The sequence below is a fragment of the Tripterygium wilfordii genome, chromosome 12, assembly GCF_013401445.1.
Source record: "Tripterygium wilfordii isolate XIE 37 chromosome 12, ASM1340144v1, whole genome shotgun sequence".
NCBI classification, from domain to species: Eukaryota; Viridiplantae; Streptophyta; class Magnoliopsida; order Celastrales; family Celastraceae; genus Tripterygium; species Tripterygium wilfordii.
This window is the reverse complement of record NC_052243.1, coordinates 1,608,524-1,628,833: the sequence shown is the minus strand read 5'-3', so window position 1 is coordinate 1,628,833 and position 20,310 is coordinate 1,608,524. Positions and strand designations below refer to the sequence as shown.

Sequence of the window (20,310 nt, the reverse complement as noted above, 5' to 3'; positions counted from 1 at the left end):
TTCCTAAGGACACACATTGTAGTAACCTATGGATTAGTGATTTTAAAAAAATCGCATTTGAGGACTGGGGAGTTTTGGAAATCAAGATTTCACTTGAAGTTGTTGCATGTAAGGGGATTGGTGAATGACAATGTTCCAGCTAATTTTGACGTTCTTGGTTGCCATGGATGTTCATTAGTAGGTGTTCTGACGGAGAAAGAAAAGTAGCCCAGTTATTAGTCTAGAAATGTTAGCGCGGTGGGCCATTCTCAATTTCTTGGCATGGGCTTAATAATTGCAGATGCTGACGATTGTCCAGTCCCAGCCCATTTGACATAATGAAAATATGTTTTTTTGGTAACGATAATGAAACCATACAAGCATGTAGACGCCCAATGAATCAACTTGGGTCATAGAAGTTTTCCATCTAATAATAAGGTAAGTTGGGTCAAAATCCAATGTGTGACTACAAAAATATTGTCCAGTCCCGATTCATTGACATTACTGAAATCTGAATATTCTGAATTTATCAATTATAAAATGGTTCAACATTTCAAGAAACCCTAATTTACATCAAAAACCATATAAAATTATAATTTTCTTTCTTGTTTACTTTCTTTTGAAACAAACAGCAAAAAAGAAAGCATTCATCTAGTACAGAAGAGAGAGAGAGGACACTGAGGTTGAGAGAGAAATCTAACATGAACGCCTATATGTTAAACTAGTCATCATGCAATTAGCCTAGAATGTGAAAAAATTACTGTTTGTACTACAATTGTGTTATTCAATGGATATCTATGTATCAATTTTTTTTTTCTATAGGAACTCAGTACAACAATAATATCTGAATGGAGTATTATCAGCTCTGACGTTCAGCATCCCTTTTCTGCTGTGATTCTATTGAATGTTGATCAGATATGGCTATGAACTGTCTGTGATATACCCTGTGACGTCTCTCTCTTGTGTAGAATACCCAAGAGATCAAAGACAGCATAACTGCAGCTGAAACCATGACCAGGCCAATGTAGATCAACTTACTCTTGCTCTTTAGGTCAGGACAGTGGTCCGCATTGATGTCACTGAAAGTTTTCCGGACAAACGAGCAATCTCCCAAGCCAACAAGGAATGGTGAATATTGATATAATGCATAACTTACATTTGCAGCAGCAGTCATGGCGTTGTAGTATTTAGGAATCAATCGTCCCTCGGTAATGCAAACGCTACTGTTGTCTGAAACTTGACAGACGTAATTCATCCATTCCTGCATACAATGTGCAAAAATGGTTAGACACTTACAAGTCACTCTTGCATTCGTTTGCTCGTATGAGAAATTAAGCCTTTTCAATGCATGTTTTGCAGCATGGCATTTTATCTGTTTACCTGTGCAGCATTGGTGAAATTCACTTCATTGGCAGTGCAATTCCGATTGGTTCTATCAGGATTGAACGGATTGCAGAGAAAAGGAACCGGAGGCCCGGATTGATTGTGATAGAGGGGAAAACCAGGTTGTAAGTCTGCATTGGATACATTGATCAATGTGTTAACAAAGCTAACCAACTGGATGGTAACGTTTTGGCTCTGTGCCAAGGTCTCCTGGGCAGTTGCATTATCCACGCAAGGGAGGATGTCATCTAAAGCTGTATGGGCCATAGGGTGTCGAACCCATTCATCCATCGCAACACACGTATCTTCAGTCACACTGGCAAGCCAGAAAAATAGAGCCCATGTAAAGATATAAGCTTGTCTCAAGCCAGAAAAGATAGAGCATGTCTCATGGAACAGATGTGACTGTGATCAAGAGCGAATTGAATGTTCTCTACATGACCAAATGGACTTACTTATGGAGAACGAGAAATACGCCAGACAGGATAAATGTGATCGTTACGAGGATCCATCCTATGATCACAAATCTGCGTTCATTCAGGTAATATTCAGCATCTTGTTAATCACGAAAAAAGGGAAGAGTCATGATAGTCGGAAAATGCTTGAAAAAAATAGAAGCAAAGAACTCACGTGTACACAAGACATTGCATGCCGAAAATCGATAACACTGCAACCAAAAGTTAAAGTAAGCCGTCATTCCGTACTGTTATGTGTTTTGGAGCAATTAGCATATATGGAAGAGATTAGTGGCTTACAGAAACCAGCAAAAGCCAAGAGAAGCATCACAGAAGAAAGTACAATTAGAGCCACTCTTCTGCAGGGTATATAACATTATATTAGTTCAATGGACAACTAATATTCTTGATCAACTAATAAAGTATAAAGATACTCACACGATATTTAAAGCTCTCCGTATCTCTCTCGAATTTTCTGCCGTCTTTTCATTAAGAGTGCTAGCAGCATTATTTATCTTTTTCTGAACTTTGTTGATATTGTTTTGTACTTCAGCCAGAAGAGAATATTGGTCCACCCTGATATTCTTAGCTTCATCTAGGTAACTCGATATGGTTGTGAGATTCATGGCCGTGTTATCGGCCTGCCATACAACATAGTCCAATGTATCCTTTGTGCTACTGTAAAAAGCTCCCTGTCCAGCAAAGAGCACAATGCACCCGACGCTGAAAATACAGACAGAAAATCAAGAGTGGAGTTGGACATATTTCATCTGTGCAGAGAAAAAAAAAAGAATAAAGAGGAGATTAAGGATGTTGGGAACCTACATGGCGGCAACAGTGAAAAATACGAGGGAGATGAGAGAAAGGGCATAAACAATTTCAGAATAGCCATAAGGCTGGCGGAGACAGCAACAATGATGGAGACAGACGGCAAACAAGAATAGACCAAATCCAAGAAGCCAAACTGCCGCAATGAAGAACAATGGAGCACCAGTGAACAAAACAGACTGCGTAAAAAAACCACAGAATATGAGGAAAGCCATTTCATCAGATTGCTACAATTGAAATTGGAAGATAATATATGGCAAAAGATACATATAGAACAAAGTAGCTATTGATAAAGTCTTCATCTGCATGAAATTCTAGAAAAACTCAAAACCAAAAAAGGGGATTTTAGTTCCAAGAATATGAAAACTTTAATCATCGGCACTTAAAAAGAACACTTCATAATTTCAAGCCAAATGTTAGAACCCAGATAGGAAGGTTGAGTTTTCAATGTTCTCAATTCAAAAAATAATGGCCATTCCTGATCAAGAAGACATACACTTTCAAGAGGAGAAACCAATAAATCATATCTCATAAAATAACTCACTAGTTTGAGAGACGAATTGAGAGAGGAAGAGCAAAAAAGGAAGTCTAAATCTTGAAAACAGGATTAGTGAGGTGAATATCCATGCCAATTGATCAGACGAGAGAATAAGGATTAGAGCAACTCACAGACAAGTAATGTTTATCGCCGATGTTCCATCCACCCTTGTAATGGTTCAAACCATCCAGAGGATCTTTCCTGTGTGTTCTACTTGTAGCTAATGCCATATGATTGTTTTCACCAGCATTATTTTCCTCAAGAACAGACCTAATTTCCAACGAAACCACACCATACTCAGCCTCGACGGTCCTCCCTACACAGCAAAATCGACATTGGAAACAACGAATTGACGAAAACAAGACAGATAAACACCAAAGCTTAGACCAAAATTACAAGAGCAAAAACCCAATTAGCACAAGCCATTACTATGAACAGAACAAAGTAATTGCATTACCCAAACGAAACATAGAAGTGATGGAGATAGACAAACCTCGAAGATGGGGTCTTTGAGGAAACCCACTTGAGACTGAAAACGTTGAAACAACGAGGAGAAGAATCGATAGGAGAAGCAATGACTGCAATCTGATATGGGTGTTCATTCTTGCAGGATACTGACTCTGAGAATTCAGATGCTAATAATAAATTAAATATGAGTGCTTATATAGACGTTGATGCCGTCAAAGTGACGGAGAAGACGAAGAAAACACCCAGTCAATTTCCATGCCATTTTTAGTCTTGACATTAGACAGGATTTGACTCTGGTTTTAACGTGAATGAACCGTCAAAAAACACGGACATTTCCACAAACTCCCATAGAGTATCACACCGGTAGAGATAGTGGCGCCCGACGAGAAGGATATAGAGAATTTGCGAAGAAGATAGCATAAAACGGGGAGGAAGAATTAAAAACACATTACTTAGAATTAGTGAGAAATATATAAAAACAATGAGAGTTATGTAAATATGATTCTATATAGAAATGAATAGCGAAGGCGAATACATTTATTTTGATTTTTCTCCTAGATTCATATAGATCTATGGACGAGTGTAAACTATCAAGTGTCGGTGAAGATTTTTGTGTGCGCGGTTTTGACCCAATTTATCGTGTCTCGTCAAATGTAGATTTTTGTTTGTGCACCCAAATTTAGACTTATATTGAACATTAAAAAGTAAAACTTATATAATGTGTTCCGGATATAACAAAAAAACAAAAGTGAGATTCAAAATGTCTTATCTAAAAAACCAGTAACAAAATATGGGATTTTGATTGCTCTTTTTTGACTGGTAGAAAGAACCTGTTTCAATAAAACAAAATGCACACTTCTTTTATATCAAAGGGAATTGTGTATTAAACTGGCAAAGTCTAGGGCGGGATACCCCTACAACGTCATCCTAAAAAGAAGAAATACAAACAGGAGGATTAGAGAAGAAATGCACTCCCAACAAAATGCAGAATTTTAGTGCATAGTTGTTGTGTTATAAGAGGTGCCCCTTATCAGTTCTTTTAGGAAAAAAACCAAATCAAATTACCTGATTAGGTTCTGTTATGGTCAGCAACAAAGGTGTAAGCTTTTGTCATAATGTAATATTAAAAAGGCTACAAAATAATGTACAGAATGAAAGTTTTCCATCATACTCTCATGGTGTCAAATCTCCTATTGCCTGTGCCTACATGTTAGGAAGAACAGTCAGACTTTTGGCAAATAAAAGATAATCTGTTCTTCAAAGCTCATGATCTGCTTCTTCCTACTAAAGGATATTCAGTCATACATATGGTTTTCTTGTAACGAATCCTGTGTCGTCTCTCTCTTAGAACAACCAGAAAATCTGAGAGAAAGCCATTGCTGCTGATACGATTACCATACCCATATAGGTCCGGAAACTGTTTCGTCTCAGACCAGGACAGTAAGTTTTGCTGATGTCTCTGAAAGTGTTCCGGACAGTGGTGCAATCAACAAGATCGGCGAGGAATGGTCCAAAACTAGTTATTTCGCTGCTAGTGTTTACAGCAGCCATCATCTGATCATATGCCGTAGGTGTCAAGCGCCCTACAGTAGTGCAAATACCATCTGCTGATACTTGACAGACATATTTTTTCCACTCCTGCACGAAAACACAACCAGGAGGCCGATAAATTTAATATCTTTTCATTGACTTCACAGTAATAGTAATCAAATGAAGCACAATTTATCAAATGCTTTCTGTATTGGATTAAATATACCTGTCCAGCATGATTGAAGTCTACTTCACCAGGAGCACAACGTCGCCTAGTCAAGTTAGAGTCAAATGGACTGCAGAGGAGAGGAACCAATGGACCGGTTTGATTGTGATAGAGAGGTCCAGCTTCTTCTGGGAAGTTCTGGTTGGCAATAGTGGTGATGTACTGATCAACAACTTCGACCAATCCAAAGGTGACTCCGTTGCTTACATTCAGAGACGTTTGGACAGTTGCATTGTCAACACAAGGCAGAAGATCACTCAATGCCGAATGAGCTGCTGGGTTTTCCACCCACTGATCCATTGCAATGCAAGTGTCTGTTACTACACTGTCAAGTGGCCAGAGAAAAAAAAAAGTCATTTAGCATATGCAATGATAGATTAAAATGCTAATTTCGAGGTGTCTTTCATAGATTAATTTCAAAAGATCATAATTAGTAACAGCAAAGATAATTTTTCATTAAATTAGTATCAGTCTTTTTGGAAGTTTTCTTTCGTTGTTCTTTGCATTGTGAAAAGAAATCCACCCCTCCTGTGGATCCTATTGCGCTACATGCTGAGGGAATGACTTCAGTTCTTGCTTCACAATTCACAAAGAGATATAAGAAATGAACCTCTTATTTCATTAGCCTACTACGCCATGTGGCCCCCCAGTAGTAGAGTTAAAGGTCACAAGTTCAATTCTTGGAAATACTCTCTCCACTTATTATGTGAGGTAAGGTCTGCTTACATCTTGCTTCTCCACGACTCCACCCACTATGGGAGATCTTTACCTTTTTACTAAGCCATCTGCAGCCCTTTGTTAATTGAATTCACATCAATTCTCGAAAGTGGCTGTAGTAGTTGATCCAAGATGTTATGCACATCAATTTTACATAAACAGTTACCAATTATTGAAATCTAATTCGAGTTTGCATCTCCAACTATGCCTATCACGATGAGTTTTCCGTTCTTAGGTAAAAAATAATCAGAGCAGCAAATTATTTTTGACCATGAGAATATATTAACAAGTGGAGCAGAAACAAAGAGAAGGAACTTACTTACGGAAAACTAGAAACACGCCAGCCAAAATAAATGTACCAGTGACGAGAATCCACCCTATGACTTCCAATCTGCAAATGTCTAACATTAGTCTATTGAATGAAAAAAAGATGGCGCTGTTAAATTGAAACAAAAACAATGTACTTCAGTTACGTACATGTACACAAGGAATTTAATGCCACAAAGTGCAAATACTGCAACCAACAAATACAACACAGAATATATAGTGAGTGAAAAAGCAGTGAGCGGGACAATTTTGAATTTTGAAGTAAAATACACCATCGTTAGGGCTTACGGAAACCAAGAATCGCGAAGACAAGAATCACAGCGACACCTATGTTAAGGGCGACTCCACTGCAAGAAAATGGCTCCAGTCAAAATACAAAGAACTTAAGACTTGGAGTGATTGTGGGAACAAAATGACAATGGATCCGTCAACTCACACAGGACCAATGACATTTTCTATGTCAAGAGATTTCTTCAGCGACTGGGCTTGAGGAAGATGCGATGAAACATTGAGCATTACGTTTACATCACCGATTTGCTTCAGGAGATCTGCCGATAAAGCAATTTGATCCACAGCAATTTCTGTAGACGACGTCAGAGCAATCAAAAAGTTCCTCACTCTATCATATATGCTTAAGGCAGTATTCACTATATAATCCAATGTATCTGTTACACTATGTCGGAACCTTGCCTGTCCAATGAACAGAAAAACAGATCCACATCTGGAAACAAAAAGTACGCAGCAATGAAATTAGTGACAGGAAATCAAACCAGGAAACAGGAAGTGCTAAGGAAATTAAGACTTACACGGCCGCGACAATGCAGCTTATGAGAGAGACAACTGAAAGTGCATAAGATGTTTGAGAATAGCCATAGCTCTTCTTTCGGCGGCAGCAGCAGCAGCAACAAAGGCATGCACAAATGAGAAATAGACCCCAAACCACAAACCAGACGAGAGCAATCCCAAATAGAGGAGCAGCAGTGTAGGCAACAGACTACAACAAGAACACAATTTAGATAATGTTCACCAAAACATTTACAAGGCAATAACAATCTTCCATCTCCTATATTCCCATGAGAGGCCCCATTTGAGAAAATTCTTCAAAATTTCCGTTCTACACAATACACACTAAACCAAGCAAAACCCAGATAGAGAATCAATGTAAGACAACCAAACATAACCGAAAGGATGCATATAATAAGAAAAAAAGAAAAATTAGAAGAAGAATATGAAGAGACTCACAGCAAGATAATGCGAATCAGTTATGTTCCATCCACCCCTGTAATAATTGAAATGGTCAAGGGGGTCTCTTCTGATTGTCCTTGTTGCAGCCAACACAATGGTTGAATTCTTCTCCTCCTCCTCAAGATCAGACCTTTCCGCAGCTTTTACAACAACACCATATTCCTCATTCAAATCTACTAAATACCAAAACCCATGTATCAAGACCAAATCTTTACAATGAAATCATACCCAATACAGCAACCCATATGTATATATACAATGTATGTGCATAAAAACATTATCAAGCATACGTACCTTCGATAGATGTGTTCTGTGCCTCTTCTGATGCAGAGAACCCATGAGAGATTGAAAACAAAGTAGAAGAATAAATCAAGAAAGCAGAAACAATGAGTGATTTGATGAGGAACATTGTGTGTTATGGGTTTTTGAGTTTTGAAATTAAGGGTTCTTGCATGTCGAGAAATTTTAGGGAGGAAAAGAAGAGGATTTATAGGGTAGCTGTAATAAGGAGTGTAACGGACACCGCACCCATGGAAGATGAATTGTTTAGAGCATCCACAGTTATGCTTGAAATATCAAGCACTTCAAAATTATTCTCTCTCCTCCTTTATCCTACGTGGCACAATTTAATTGGATGATTAAATCTCACAATATACACTATTCATCAACACTTCATACATTCCAACACTGCATACTCACTTTCTCTATTTTCTCTCTCTTCCTTTTTATCATCTCTTTCTTCCTTTTCATATCTCTCTCTTCCTTTTCATCTTCTCTTTCTTCCTTTTTATCATCTCTCTCTTCCTTTTCATCACCTCTTTCTTCCTTTTTATCATCTCTCTTCACTATTCATCAACTATATACATACTCCAACTCTCAAGTATCATTTTTCCACAACTAAATTTTCAAACGTCATTTTTCACCCATTGTGTGCATGTAGCGCTATACTTATCAAAAAAGTAACATTTCAAGTACTTAAAATACACTCCATTATATCCATTGTGAACATCTAGCACTTAACTTATCAAGAAAGTATCATATCAAGTACTTCAAAATCATCCCATTGTGGATGCTCTTATACAAAAGACGGTTTCTGTCTTTTTTTTTTTTTTTTAACTGTTTATACTTAATTATCTAATTATGATTTCTTAGTGTTGCAGTGATGAGGTCAAATCAATTTCTTTTTGAAGGAAAATTACGTAAAAGTTTCCCAATCCAATAACTTTTTTTAGCTGGAATGAATTAATCAGTGCTTGGATTCTTGTGATTATGTATACTTAAACCTCTATTATTATTATTATTATTAGAGATAATTATAAATAAATCTTTCCAGTAAGGTTTATAAACCAACAAAGACATCATTAACAGTATACTTAAATTAACCATTGATACTCAAATAGGCCTTTGGGCTTTGATTCTTTGTATATACTAGTTGCATGCCCGCGAAGCGCGCGACACATATTTTGATTGGAAAATAGAGATATGTGAGAATTTTTCAATACTTTGTTAACATGAAAAGCAGTAGAGTAGAGTTTTAATTGTAGAAAATAGAGATAATTGTGAGATGAAGATGCAGATAAAATATGTACAATACCGTTTTTTTAGTTTGCTAAGAACAAAAATTTCTAATAGGGTGTGAGAAATTTGATTCATAAGAAATATGTATGTTAAGAGTTTATCAATTTTTATTTGTGTCGTTAATATCTACAAAGTGTTATAGGTCACCAATGCATGTTTATGAGACAATATTGTATGGTTAGTACAACATTCTCTATAAAGTGGCATTCAATATCGAGAAATACAATGTAGCATAAGTAATATTTTTGAAATTATATTTTTAGAATAAGATTTTTGAATTTATATTTTTGAAATGTTATGTATGACAGATAGATTTATGCCTATAATCACTTTGACCTTCAACAACTCATTGAATTCTATCATGCTTTCATGTCACAAGTTACATGTTCCAATACCAAATGAGCTTAATTTATTTACACATTGGAACAATATAGCGTGAGAAAAACCTCTCATGTTGTGTATGTTGCAATTCAGACAGACTACTAAACCTGACCAAACTCTAAACATGCACAATACATCAATTAAATACTACAAAAACACACAAAATACATCAAAAACACACAAAATGATAAAAACACACAAAAATAATGATAAAAACAATCAAAAATTCCCACAAAATGATGATAATTAATGCAAAAAACATACAAAATGTTTTCAAACTAAATACTACAAACGAATTTCATTAATTGAGTAATATCAAAAGACTCTCATAATTAACAATACATGACCTTAGTGAAGCTGAAACAACATCAAATCACTTCCATGAAACATTAAATCCCCATTATGGGTCTTAAAGTTTTTCAATATATTTTAATTTTTTCTTTTATCCATTACATTTTTTTAAAATTAATTCTTATCACTCAAGTTGTCAATCATTCTTTTTTATCAAGTTTAATTAAAATGGGTAAGATTTTTATGGAGACATCCACGTGGCACCAAGAATTAAGGAGAAGCCTTGCGATTTTCAGTTATATATGTATATAAATTGATGATTGATAATGATGATTGATATATATATATAAAGCCCTTACGGATTTCTTATTCGAAAGAAAATCGTGAGAAATTCTATTGTGCGGGAGTCGGATACCATACAACTTGTCTGTTGATCTCTTTCCTCTCCAAAACCCCGCGAAAATCCGTTCATTAGGATTCACAATTATGTCACCGAGCTCGAGCCTGCCTACAGAAACACCGGCGGGGGATCGCTTCGCGCCAACGGTGGCGATGATCTCCAGCAATCCAGGTGACTCCTCTTCTTCCTCTTCAATCCTCAACATCCCCGACGTGAGTACTCAGGCCTACCCTTTCTCGTCTGGAAACCCTAGGATCGAAGAGACGCGCGGTATCATGCACCTCTTCGAGACCGACACAGCTTCTTTGAGTCTGCCTGTGAGCTCCTATTCTCTCTCTCAATTATCTTCTCGGTCGATCGATAAATTGCGTGTATGTGTGCGTCTTTGTCGCGGGTGGGGAATTGTTGTTTAGGAAAAGAAACAGCTACGATATTTGAGATTCAGTTTAGAAGGATTAAATTGTGGGTCCATCGATGGTCAGATTGTTTTGGTAGAACTGTAAATCAAATCAGGAGATGATCGTTTGATTTTTTGTTGTCTTTTGTATTTGCAATTAGTAATATTTTCGAATATAAATTAGTTTCAGTCAAATATAGTTAGAAGTTTCATGTGTTAAGAGAACACTTTTCTTTGTTAGGGTTAAACGAGTGGCATTAGAAGCCTTGGATGTACTTTCAATTGAAAATCTTTAAATATAACATCTTCAATTTGAAGTAATTGCTAATTGTATTACTCGAATGTTGTTCAGATTGGAAGGAAACCTGCTGTCTGTGTACATGGTGTGCCAAACCACATGACCTATGCGGATTTCTGCCAGTTTTCTGGCTCGTTTATTCACCATATATTGGAGATGCGAATTGTGAGGTAAGTTTGGATGGCATTGTATTGAAGATGATCTGGCAGCAGTGACTGAATTATTAGGAGCAAATGATGGAATCATTTAATGGAACTTGTGATTGGATTTAGTTTATTGATGCTTGTCATTTGTCAGCGGTATGGATTTTTGGTAATACTGAATGACTTTCATTCTCTATCTCACAAAACTTTTTAAATGAGGATACAACTTTTACAAAACTGATGTGGGAACTCAGAAGTGTATTCTTTGTGGATCTTTGAACTGTGACCTCTGCTCAATACTGAGTTACATACTTATATCACTTGAACATCCGCAGCATCACCCAATTTTGGAACTGGATGGTGTAAACTCTGTGTATAATACTGATTGTTATTATTGGCATGACAAAACCCCCACCCCTCCCTTCTCCCTTGTAGCTTGTGATTGTAGGTGGTTATGCCACTTAGTGATGGTTTTGTTGCTGCTTTGCATGGTGGTTCAGGAATGATGGTATGGAAGATCGGTATAGTATTTTGATAAGATTTGACAATCAAGATTCTGCAGATAGTTTCTACCGCCATTTTGATGGAAAACAATTTAATTCTCTAGAGGTATCTTCTACACTATCTCATGCTTCTCGTGTGCTTTCCATTTTGAATGAGGAAATCTCTGTTATGGCATGGGTATCTTCACTTATTGAATTTTAGGTTGAGCTTCTCCCAATTATCATGTCTATTGTTTTTCCTTCTTAATACAGGTTGAAGTGTGCCATGTGCTTTTCACAGTCGATGTACAGTATACTGGTTACAGTGGTTCCTTTGAACATGCACAGCCTTCCCCTGCAAGCTTAATTGAACAGCCCTCATGTCCAGTCTGTCTTGGTAAGTTCAATTTACATTCATATATCGATGATTTCCACTTTTTTCCTCGAATAGTGCTCTTGCATTAATGTATTAAAAAATAAACCAAGTCTGGTGCATCATAATAGAATGGGTAACTAGTGCATAAGGCTCTCCCCACTGTGGATATGAGGTGAAAGAATGGGCACAACCTTGCCACCACATTATGGAGAGTTTGTTTTCTTAACCAATTTTGATTGCTATCTTTTATATATATGTGGAGAGACGTGTCAATTAGCATTGCAGAATCACTTGCTAACTAGATAAAAAAATTTCGTAGCTGCCCTGTTTACCATTTTAGCATTGCACTTGTTTTTTTGTCTTGGTCATTTACTCACAACCATTAATCTTTTGGCTTATAGAATATTAAGATACTTGATTAATGAGTAAATATTTTTGGCTTTCATGCAATTCCATATACGTTCTAAGCCAAACAATTTACTGCAGTGTTCCTCTGCACTATGAGTGTTTCATGAGATTTGGTGCATAGCATTAGCATATTATTATAGGTTTCTTTGTTTACCAGCGGGCATGGCCGGGATAAAGACGTGGTTTTGTTGTAGTTGTGACATTGAGCCAGATACAGTTTTAGGTACCCCTTGTGGATCTTGGCAATTCATAGAACAGTAATTTTCATTTTTGAGAACTCGGGATTGGATTCATGTCATTTGGATAATATAACACTTTCCAAAATCTGCATTTTTATAGTTTTACTTTTTTTTTTCTTGCTCTTCTGGTGCATTAACCTTTCCCCCCCCCCTCCCTTCTCCATCTTGTATGTACACAAATGGTAAATTGTCGTTTTAACTTTTCAGTGATATTATCTTATTTTTACCTTTGTTGCAGAGAAATTAGATCAAGAAACGGGTGGAATTCTCACTACAATTTGCAATCATACTTTCCATTGCTCTTGCATTTCGAATTGGACAGACTCTTCTTGTCCAGTAAGTGATTATGATCTCTATGGTTTGCAGGAGAAATGTCTCTAAAGTGATACGACTTCAGATGAATTTTGACCAAAGGCCTTTTGGTCCAGTATTCGGTCAAAAAGAAGAGATTTATGTGCTTTAACAGCATTACACCTTGTAATGATAATTAAATTGACGAGTAGGTAAAAGTTTAATTTAAGCAGCAACTATAAGAGTTTGTGACTTGGGGATGGTGATGCTGCAAATATTCTCTTCCTTGGGATGATTTCCATAACTGTGCCGCGAAGTAGAGGAATAAATAACATAGAAATTTGAAAAATTTCTTGAGGATCTCTTGGTCTGCTGCCCGGTGGTGATTTGTGAACACTGCTTGCAAATGAGTTTTATGGAGAAAGTGTATGTAAGTTGATTATTCAATCATTGTATTCCAGGTTTGCCGATATTGCCAGCAACAGCCAGAAAAGTCTATATGCTCTGTGTGTCAAACTTCTGAGAATCTATGGATTTGTGTTATATGTGGCTTTGTTGGTTGCGGAAGGTACTAAAAATTTCCCCCTCTCTTGCAACTTTGAGTTGCTAATATATTTTTTTTTGCAAGAGAGAGGATGTACATGCATAAGCTATGCCATACAAAGTGAACATGCATGTGTGTTGCTTTTTGCATGGTATGTGCCTTCAGTCAGCCACTCCTTAAAATATATAATGATGCTTCCAGGTATAAAGGAGGACATGCCATAAAGCATTGGAAAGAAACGCAACATTGCTATTCCCTTGAATTGGAAACACAACGTGTTTGGGATTATGCTGGTGACAATTATGTTCATCGACTCATTCAATCCAAAACTGATGGAAAGTTGGTTGAATTAAATTCCCATTGCGTGCATTCTAATGACAGCTATGGAAGTCAAGACCTTGCAGATCCTGGCATTAGTGAGGTTATCGTGAATAGCAAAGTTGAAGCGGTAATGTGTTCCATGTTTTTCCCTAATAGTTGTGTGTTTGATTTTTGTGCATTATGTTCGTAACTACCAAAATAATCCAGTTTAACATATTCACAGATTGTTAATGAGTACAACGATCTTCTTGCATCCCAACTTGAGAACCAAAAAATAGTAAGTATTTTCTTTGCTTGAGCTGGGTCAACACGACTATTGTATCCCTTAAAATGCTTATATTGGTTATCTTACTTCATTGTTACTCTATGTGCATGTGCTGTTGGTTGAGTTGTGGTTGCCTGTTTCATGTCTGCCACTCTGCCTTGTAGATTCATATGTTCTTTTTTGAATGCAGTATTTTGAGAATTTGCTTCAAGGAGTTGAAGAGGAAACTGAAAGGGAGATTTCTGTGGCTATTAAAAAGGCTATGGCTCAAAAACTGCAGAAGATGCAGGCTAAGCTGGATAGATGTTCCAAAGAGAAGGAAATTCTTAATGATGTAAGTATTACTTGTCTGATAGGAGTGGCTCTTTTAGAATCTTTCATACATATTTTTTACTCATTAATGATTTGCAAAGTGATTCCATGTTTATATTGTTTTGATAAACTGCAAAATTGTGAAAGTCATTGTATTACTTTATAGTTTATACCAAATCTTTCCCCCTTTCAAAATTACGCTCATATTAGTCTCTTACTATTATGCGAATTTCCAACCTCTTTTGTTTCTTTGTGTGTAGCTCAATGAGAATCTTATGAAAAATCAGGAGATATGGAAAGCAAAGATATTGGAAATTGAGGAGAGGTATGACTTTTACAACAAAATCCACTTGGCCTCCATTTTTTTATGTCGGGAATTTCAATGGCACTGGCACATTACTTTTTCTCAGCCTTCTTGATTGTGAGAAGTTTTCTCAGCGGTTCAGAGAATCTTTTGGCCAATGTTATGTGGAATTATTTTTAGGTGCTTCCTGGGTAACAGTCCCATGAAACTTATAGCTTCATCTATCTATTTTGCATAAATGGTACTGAAATTATTTATACTAGGGCAACTGATTTTACATTAGTTTCCATTAACAATTAGCAATAATTATTTGCTTAGGTAAACATCCTGCTCAGCAACTAATTTTAGCAGTTAGCAATAATTATTTGCGTTGGGTAAACAGCATTCCTGCTAGCTTGATTCTGATTGGTAATTGTGTTGCTTTCAATTCAAAACAAGCGGCTGGAAGGTGCAAAAGCAATGATTTCTTTTAAAAAGGCATACTGATTTGTAATTTTAGTACTTTCTATTCATTCTGGTAACTCTAGATACATCAAAGAAAGTTTCGTGAGGTTAGAAATTACTCAAACTAATAATAGTGAAAACTGTTCAATGCACATAAAAGAGTTGTGGAACCCTGCATTGATACAGACAGTTTTGATGACATCTGGTGCAATTTGATCATCTATGTGCTCAAGACATTTTACTTTTTTGTTGGGGATTGCCATTCATTTGATGTCTCTTAGTGATCAATAAGCCTTCTGAAAAATCTTTATTTGCTTCTCGTGTGCTTGGGAGGTAGTTTAAATTTAGTGTCAAGGGATTTGGCTGTTCGTGCCAGTTTCTAGTGCAGGTCCCGACATAGAACACAGTATTGGGCATATCCAGGCGAAACTATATATATTTCTAAGCATGGAGCTATGTGTGGTTTTATTGTAAACGCAGCTTGGTTTCAGTTATTTGTGAACACACTTGATGTAACATATCTGTAACCAGTCCTTAAATTTTTATGGAGAGAAACTTGTAAGATTTTGATTACTGCTGAATTTATGGATAGAATGACATAAATAATATGGTGGATTACACTTTTGTATGTGTTATAATATCATCTGGAGTTTGAACTTTTTCAGGGAGAAAAGGACTTTGAAAATGAAGGATGAAAAAATTGCGTTGCTGGAAGAGCAGGCAAGATAACTTTTACATTCGGACAGATTCACACCAATTTAGGCACTACTCTTCAACTGATGCTTTTACATGAACATGCAGCTTAGAGACTTGATGCTGCATCTTGAGGCTGGGAAGACAATGGAGCAAATGTCAATATCTGATGAAATAAAGGATGGTACCACCGTGTTGCCAATTTCAAAGGAGTCCTCGTCAGTTACTGGCGACAAAGGGAGCAAAAAAGTTAGTAGCCGGAGAAGAAACTAGCTACGGGGAAGTGGGTTCGTCTCTCATGTATTTACTTTTGGGAACTAGTGGGAGCTTTTTTGGGAGGAGAACTTGAGAATGCTAGTCTAAATTTTAGATTGTGACAGCCTTTCAATTCATGATAATCCCGATTATCTTTTTGAATTTGTATAGCAGACAGACACTGACAGGGAAGTTGAATTTTCTTTCGAGCATTTGGAACATGTAAGGAGTTTTGCACATAGAAACACATTGCTTGAGGCACTACCCTTTGAGTTTCGACTGGTTTTAGCCTTTTCTAATTGCCCACTATATTAGCATACTATTTTATTTTTTTTACTATAGTGGTGAATGAATTCTAGCCTTACTTATTTTCTCCTCAAGATACGATGAGGAGGGGAGGAATGCAGTTTAGGTCGGGGTCATATTAGATGTCCAAATTAGTAAGTTTGTTGTTTTTTGATTTAAAAGAAACTTATTAATTTCCATTAGCTGACCAAGATATTTTTGTCAATTATAATCGGTCCTATGATATGATATTTATATGGCATCACCGGAAAAGAGATAAATAACACTGCCAGACTGCCTTATCAAAAAAACCACTTCCAGAGACTACCATCCCGGAAAAAAAAGAAAGAAAAAGAAGCATTTCTCCAACTACGATCAGCAAGAATAAGAGTTCTCCAACCGACAAATCAAGGGCGCTAAGAACATCGTAAAGCTGATCTGTTTTTCGGCAGTAGGGTACCTCCTATTCTTCCGTTTATTCAGTCAGCGTAGAACTCCGCAACTTGTTAGGAATTGCCTATCAGCTTGCTTCTTCAAGTGAAATCTGATTGCATCTGTCTTTCGAAGGTACAATTTCAATTCTTTCATTGCTGCAAAATTTTGGTTTAAAAAAATTCATGAGATCTGAAATTATTCCTCTGTTTTCTTGCCCCCTTTTTGCTTGAATTTATCTGCTTCTGCTTGTTATTGTGTTGCGGATTTTTTTTTTTTTTTGTTATGGTTGTTTGTCTGTTTTGATTGATAGCTTTTATATGGTTAAAATCGTTTTGGGTATTGGAAAAGAGGAATTTAATGTGTATATGTTAGAGACGTTCCTGGTTTTTCTTCCCCCTTCTTGTTATAAACAAATTCTGTTCTGAATAATTGTAAGTGATTTCGTTTCAGATTGTTGAGTCTAATACGGTAACTAATCCAGATTCTTCCACAATTTAGTTTTTGTTTTTGAATAGTTAATTCAGATTTCTCCAACCTCCTGTGGAATTTTCTAGATTGATTTTCTAAGCAATAGGCAAGTAATTTTAACCAGCTTCGTAATCTTGTTAGATTAACTAAGGTTGTGTTTTTTTTATCATTTGTAAGCGGTACTTGGATCGGGTTTGTGCTTTTCAAGCACTTGAATAAGTCTGGTTTCCAAATATGCCATTGCCAGGCTTAGATAAGGGCTCGCTGATGCTTGATTGTGGCTTCTACGAGCGGCTTGTTTGTACTTTTTTCTTTCATGATTGGTTGCATTGGAAATTAAAATGAGAGCAGAGAATCTTGGATTTTAATTTTGAAATAGAAATGACGTCAAACATTCATTTTGGAATGACCTAAAAAATTTGTGATAGATGTGCATTTGAAGTCGTATGCTTTTTTCTTTCGTGGTTGGTTGAATTAGAAATCAAAATAGGGAGGTCAGGAACCTTGTTTTAATCTACTAGAAATGACACTAAGTTCTTTTGTAATTACTTGAAAATTTTATGATTATTTGCATTTGAAGTTTTTGCGTAAACTATGTATAACTAGTCATTATTGTAAAATGTAAATGAGGCATGTTTTCCTCTTTTTTTTCCTGATTGAGAGATAATATCAGCTAATGCTTTGGGTTCAGGTTATTACACTTCAAGAAGGAATATCTGGTTCCAAATGGACGATTTATCTGACCATCTAGTATGGGAGATCATGAACAGGGTTAAGAAAACCGTAGACAGAAATTCTGCTTCACTAGTATGCAAACGCCTCTACAAATTGGAGAAAGAGCAACGGGATTTTCTTAGAGTTGGTTGTGGATTAAATCCTGCTACTGAAGCATTAACTTCACTCTGCATTAGATTTCCCAACTTGGTAAAAGTAGAAATAGTTTACTCTGGTTGGATGTCTAAACTAGGGAAACAGTTAGATGACCAAGGGCTTCTCATTCTTTCAAACAACTGCCCTTCTCTGACAGATCTCACCTTAAGCTATTGTACATTCATCACTGATAAGGGTCTCAGTCATCTGGCTTCTTGCTCGAAGCTCTCAGCCTTGAAGTTGAATTTCACCCCAAGAGTCTCTGGTTGGGGCATATTAAGTCTTGTTCTTGGCTGCAAAAACCTTTCTATTCTCCACCTTAACCGATGCCTAAATGTTACCAGCACTGAATGGCTAGAACACCTACGCAAGCTTGAATCACTTGAAGAACTCTCAATAAAGAATTGTAGAGCGATTGGGGAGGGTGATTTAATTAAGCTGGGACCTAGTTGGCAGAAACTTAAGAGATTGCAGTTTGAGGTGGATGCTAATTATAGATATATGAAGGTTTATGGTCGATTAGGTGTAGACAGATGGCAAAACAAATGGGTTCCTTGTGAAAATATGTTGGAGCTTAGCTTGGTGAATTGCATCATCAGCCCAGGGAGAGGACTTGCTTGGGTACTGGGCAAGTGCAAGAATTTGGAGAAGATTCATTTGGAAATGTGTATCGGGCTAAGGGACTGTGATATTATATGCTTAGCCAAAAAATCAAGAAAGCTCCGGTCTATTTCCCTCCGAGTACCTTCAGATTTGTCCCTGCCTCTTCTGATGAACAGCACCATGAGATTGACCGATGATAGTTTAAAAGCTATGGCACAAAACTGTCCTCTGCTTGAATCTGTTGGGATATCCTTTTCTGATGGGGAGTTTCCCTCACTCTCCTCATTTACTTTGAATGGGATTCTTACTTTGATCCAAACATGTCCAATTCGAGAACTTTCGCTTGACCATGTTTATTCCTTCAATGATGTCGGGATGGAAGCTCTTTGTTCCGCTCAGTATCTTGAAACTTTGGAGCTTGTCAAATGCCAAGAAATTAGCGACGACGGGTTGCAGCTTGTGATCCAGTTCCCAAGATTATCCACATTGCGACTAAGCAAGTGTTTGGGAGTTACAGATGACGGATTAAAGTCACTTGTCGGATCATACAAATTGGAATTGCTTGCCGTAGAAGATTGTCCCCAAATATCTGAAAGAGGTGTCCAAGGCATTGCCAGATCTGTATCTTTCCATCAAGACTTGTCATGGATATACTGAAGTTTTGCTGGAATCAAGAAACTTCAGTCGCCAAGGTCTGCTCAATTTAAATTGATGTTCTTTTTTTCTGTTCTTCTTGTTCTGCTTCTATCTCAAACATTGAAATTGTTTTGTGTTTGTGATTGTAATATATGCATTATTGCATTCTTAACTACAATGATCTGTTGCAGTCATTGGTATTTTTGATTCATTTATTATGAAGTGGAATATTGGCAGCTACACTTTAGAAGTGTGAAAGCCATAGTTGTGGTCACAGAGATGAGCATATTGCAATTGCAGGAATGAGAGTTCTTTATTGAACAATGATAAGCAGGAGATAAACAATGTCAAAGTGGGTTGAGTCCTAATTTATTGGCAAATTCTCTTTTTACTTCTGTAGGCAATTTATTGGCAAGCAAATTCAGTAGAACAAACTGCACAATTCATTCTGTATTCCTATTTTGATCATCTGTGGTATGAGCCGCATGGATTGATATGACGGATATAGATTGGGGTCTCACGCATTTGTCATTGTCATGTAGAAAATGTGCGACTTAACACCTATTTTAAGTCACTTACAAATTTGCTCTTTAGGTGGAATTCTAATCCAAAACTTTATACCTAACTAAGGTTCAAGTATTCGCTCCTAATTAGGAATACTTCAATTCATATTTCAACTCGTATATAAAATTATTATATGATTGTGCACACTAAAAAAAAAATTGTTCATGCAACCCTATGTGGTGACCAACTTAGATTTTTTTTTTTTTTACAAATTCTAATGACCTAATTTTAAATTTACCATGAATTGAGAGTTTGAAAATTCTGTCCACCGTGGATTTTCCGATCTTGTATTGCTAGACATTTTCTCTTTTGTCCGAATAAAATAAATAAT

The 20,310-nt window shown here is 36.6% G+C and overlaps 4 protein-coding genes across 6 annotated transcripts; 2 read left to right on the top strand and 2 right to left on the bottom strand.

Moving 5' to 3' along the window:
* Positions 1-662: 662 nt before the first annotated feature.
* On the bottom strand, positions 663-4,098 carry LOC120011331. Its single transcript, XM_038862423.1, has 9 exons — positions 3,677-4,098; positions 3,315-3,499; positions 2,643-2,824; positions 2,256-2,540; positions 2,118-2,176; positions 1,993-2,029; positions 1,818-1,889; positions 1,360-1,678; positions 663-1,240 (listed from the first exon to the last, which is right to left on the bottom strand). The coding sequence occupies exons 1-9, from the start codon at positions 3,783-3,785 to the stop codon at positions 839-841; spliced, it is 1,650 nt and encodes a 549-aa protein (XP_038718351.1). The 5' UTR covers positions 3,786-4,098; the 3' UTR covers positions 663-838.
* A 580-nt stretch (positions 4,099-4,678) lies between these two features.
* On the bottom strand, positions 4,679-8,211 carry LOC120011341. Of its 3 annotated transcripts, none has more exons than XM_038862432.1 (9): positions 7,991-8,211; positions 7,694-7,872; positions 7,258-7,445; positions 6,888-7,172; positions 6,740-6,798; positions 6,602-6,638; positions 6,444-6,515; positions 5,408-5,732; positions 4,679-5,289 (listed from the first exon to the last, which is right to left on the bottom strand). In XM_038862432.1, exons 1-9 carry the CDS (start codon positions 8,103-8,105, stop codon positions 4,996-4,998), a joined length of 1,554 nt encoding a protein of 517 aa, XP_038718360.1. In that variant the 5' UTR covers positions 8,106-8,211; the 3' UTR covers positions 4,679-4,995. The 3 variants fall into 3 exon arrangements, with proteins under 3 accessions (XP_038718360.1, XP_038718362.1, XP_038718361.1); XM_038862434.1 differs by having other exon boundaries at positions 7,258-7,328; XM_038862433.1 differs by having other exon boundaries at positions 7,694-7,869.
* A 2,105-nt stretch (positions 8,212-10,316) lies between these two features.
* On the top strand, positions 10,317-16,406 carry LOC120011002 (BRAP2 RING ZnF UBP domain-containing protein 2). The gene is made up of 12 exons (XM_038861997.1): positions 10,317-10,663; positions 11,096-11,211; positions 11,685-11,793; positions 11,940-12,063; positions 12,928-13,025; positions 13,442-13,548; positions 13,726-13,972; positions 14,069-14,122; positions 14,301-14,444; positions 14,683-14,747; positions 15,836-15,890; positions 15,972-16,406. The coding sequence occupies exons 1-12, from the start codon at positions 10,433-10,435 to the stop codon at positions 16,134-16,136; spliced, it is 1,515 nt and encodes a 504-aa protein (XP_038717925.1). The 5' UTR covers positions 10,317-10,432; the 3' UTR covers positions 16,137-16,406.
* Positions 16,407-16,556: 150 nt separating this feature from the next.
* Positions 16,557-19,689, top strand: LOC120011004 (F-box/LRR-repeat protein 14). The gene is made up of 2 exons (XM_038861998.1): positions 16,557-16,970; positions 17,998-19,689. The coding sequence occupies exon 2, from the start codon at positions 18,033-18,035 to the stop codon at positions 19,434-19,436; it is 1,404 nt and encodes a 467-aa protein (XP_038717926.1). The 5' UTR covers positions 16,557-16,970; positions 17,998-18,032; the 3' UTR covers positions 19,437-19,689.
* The last annotated feature ends 621 nt before the right edge of the window (positions 19,690-20,310 follow it).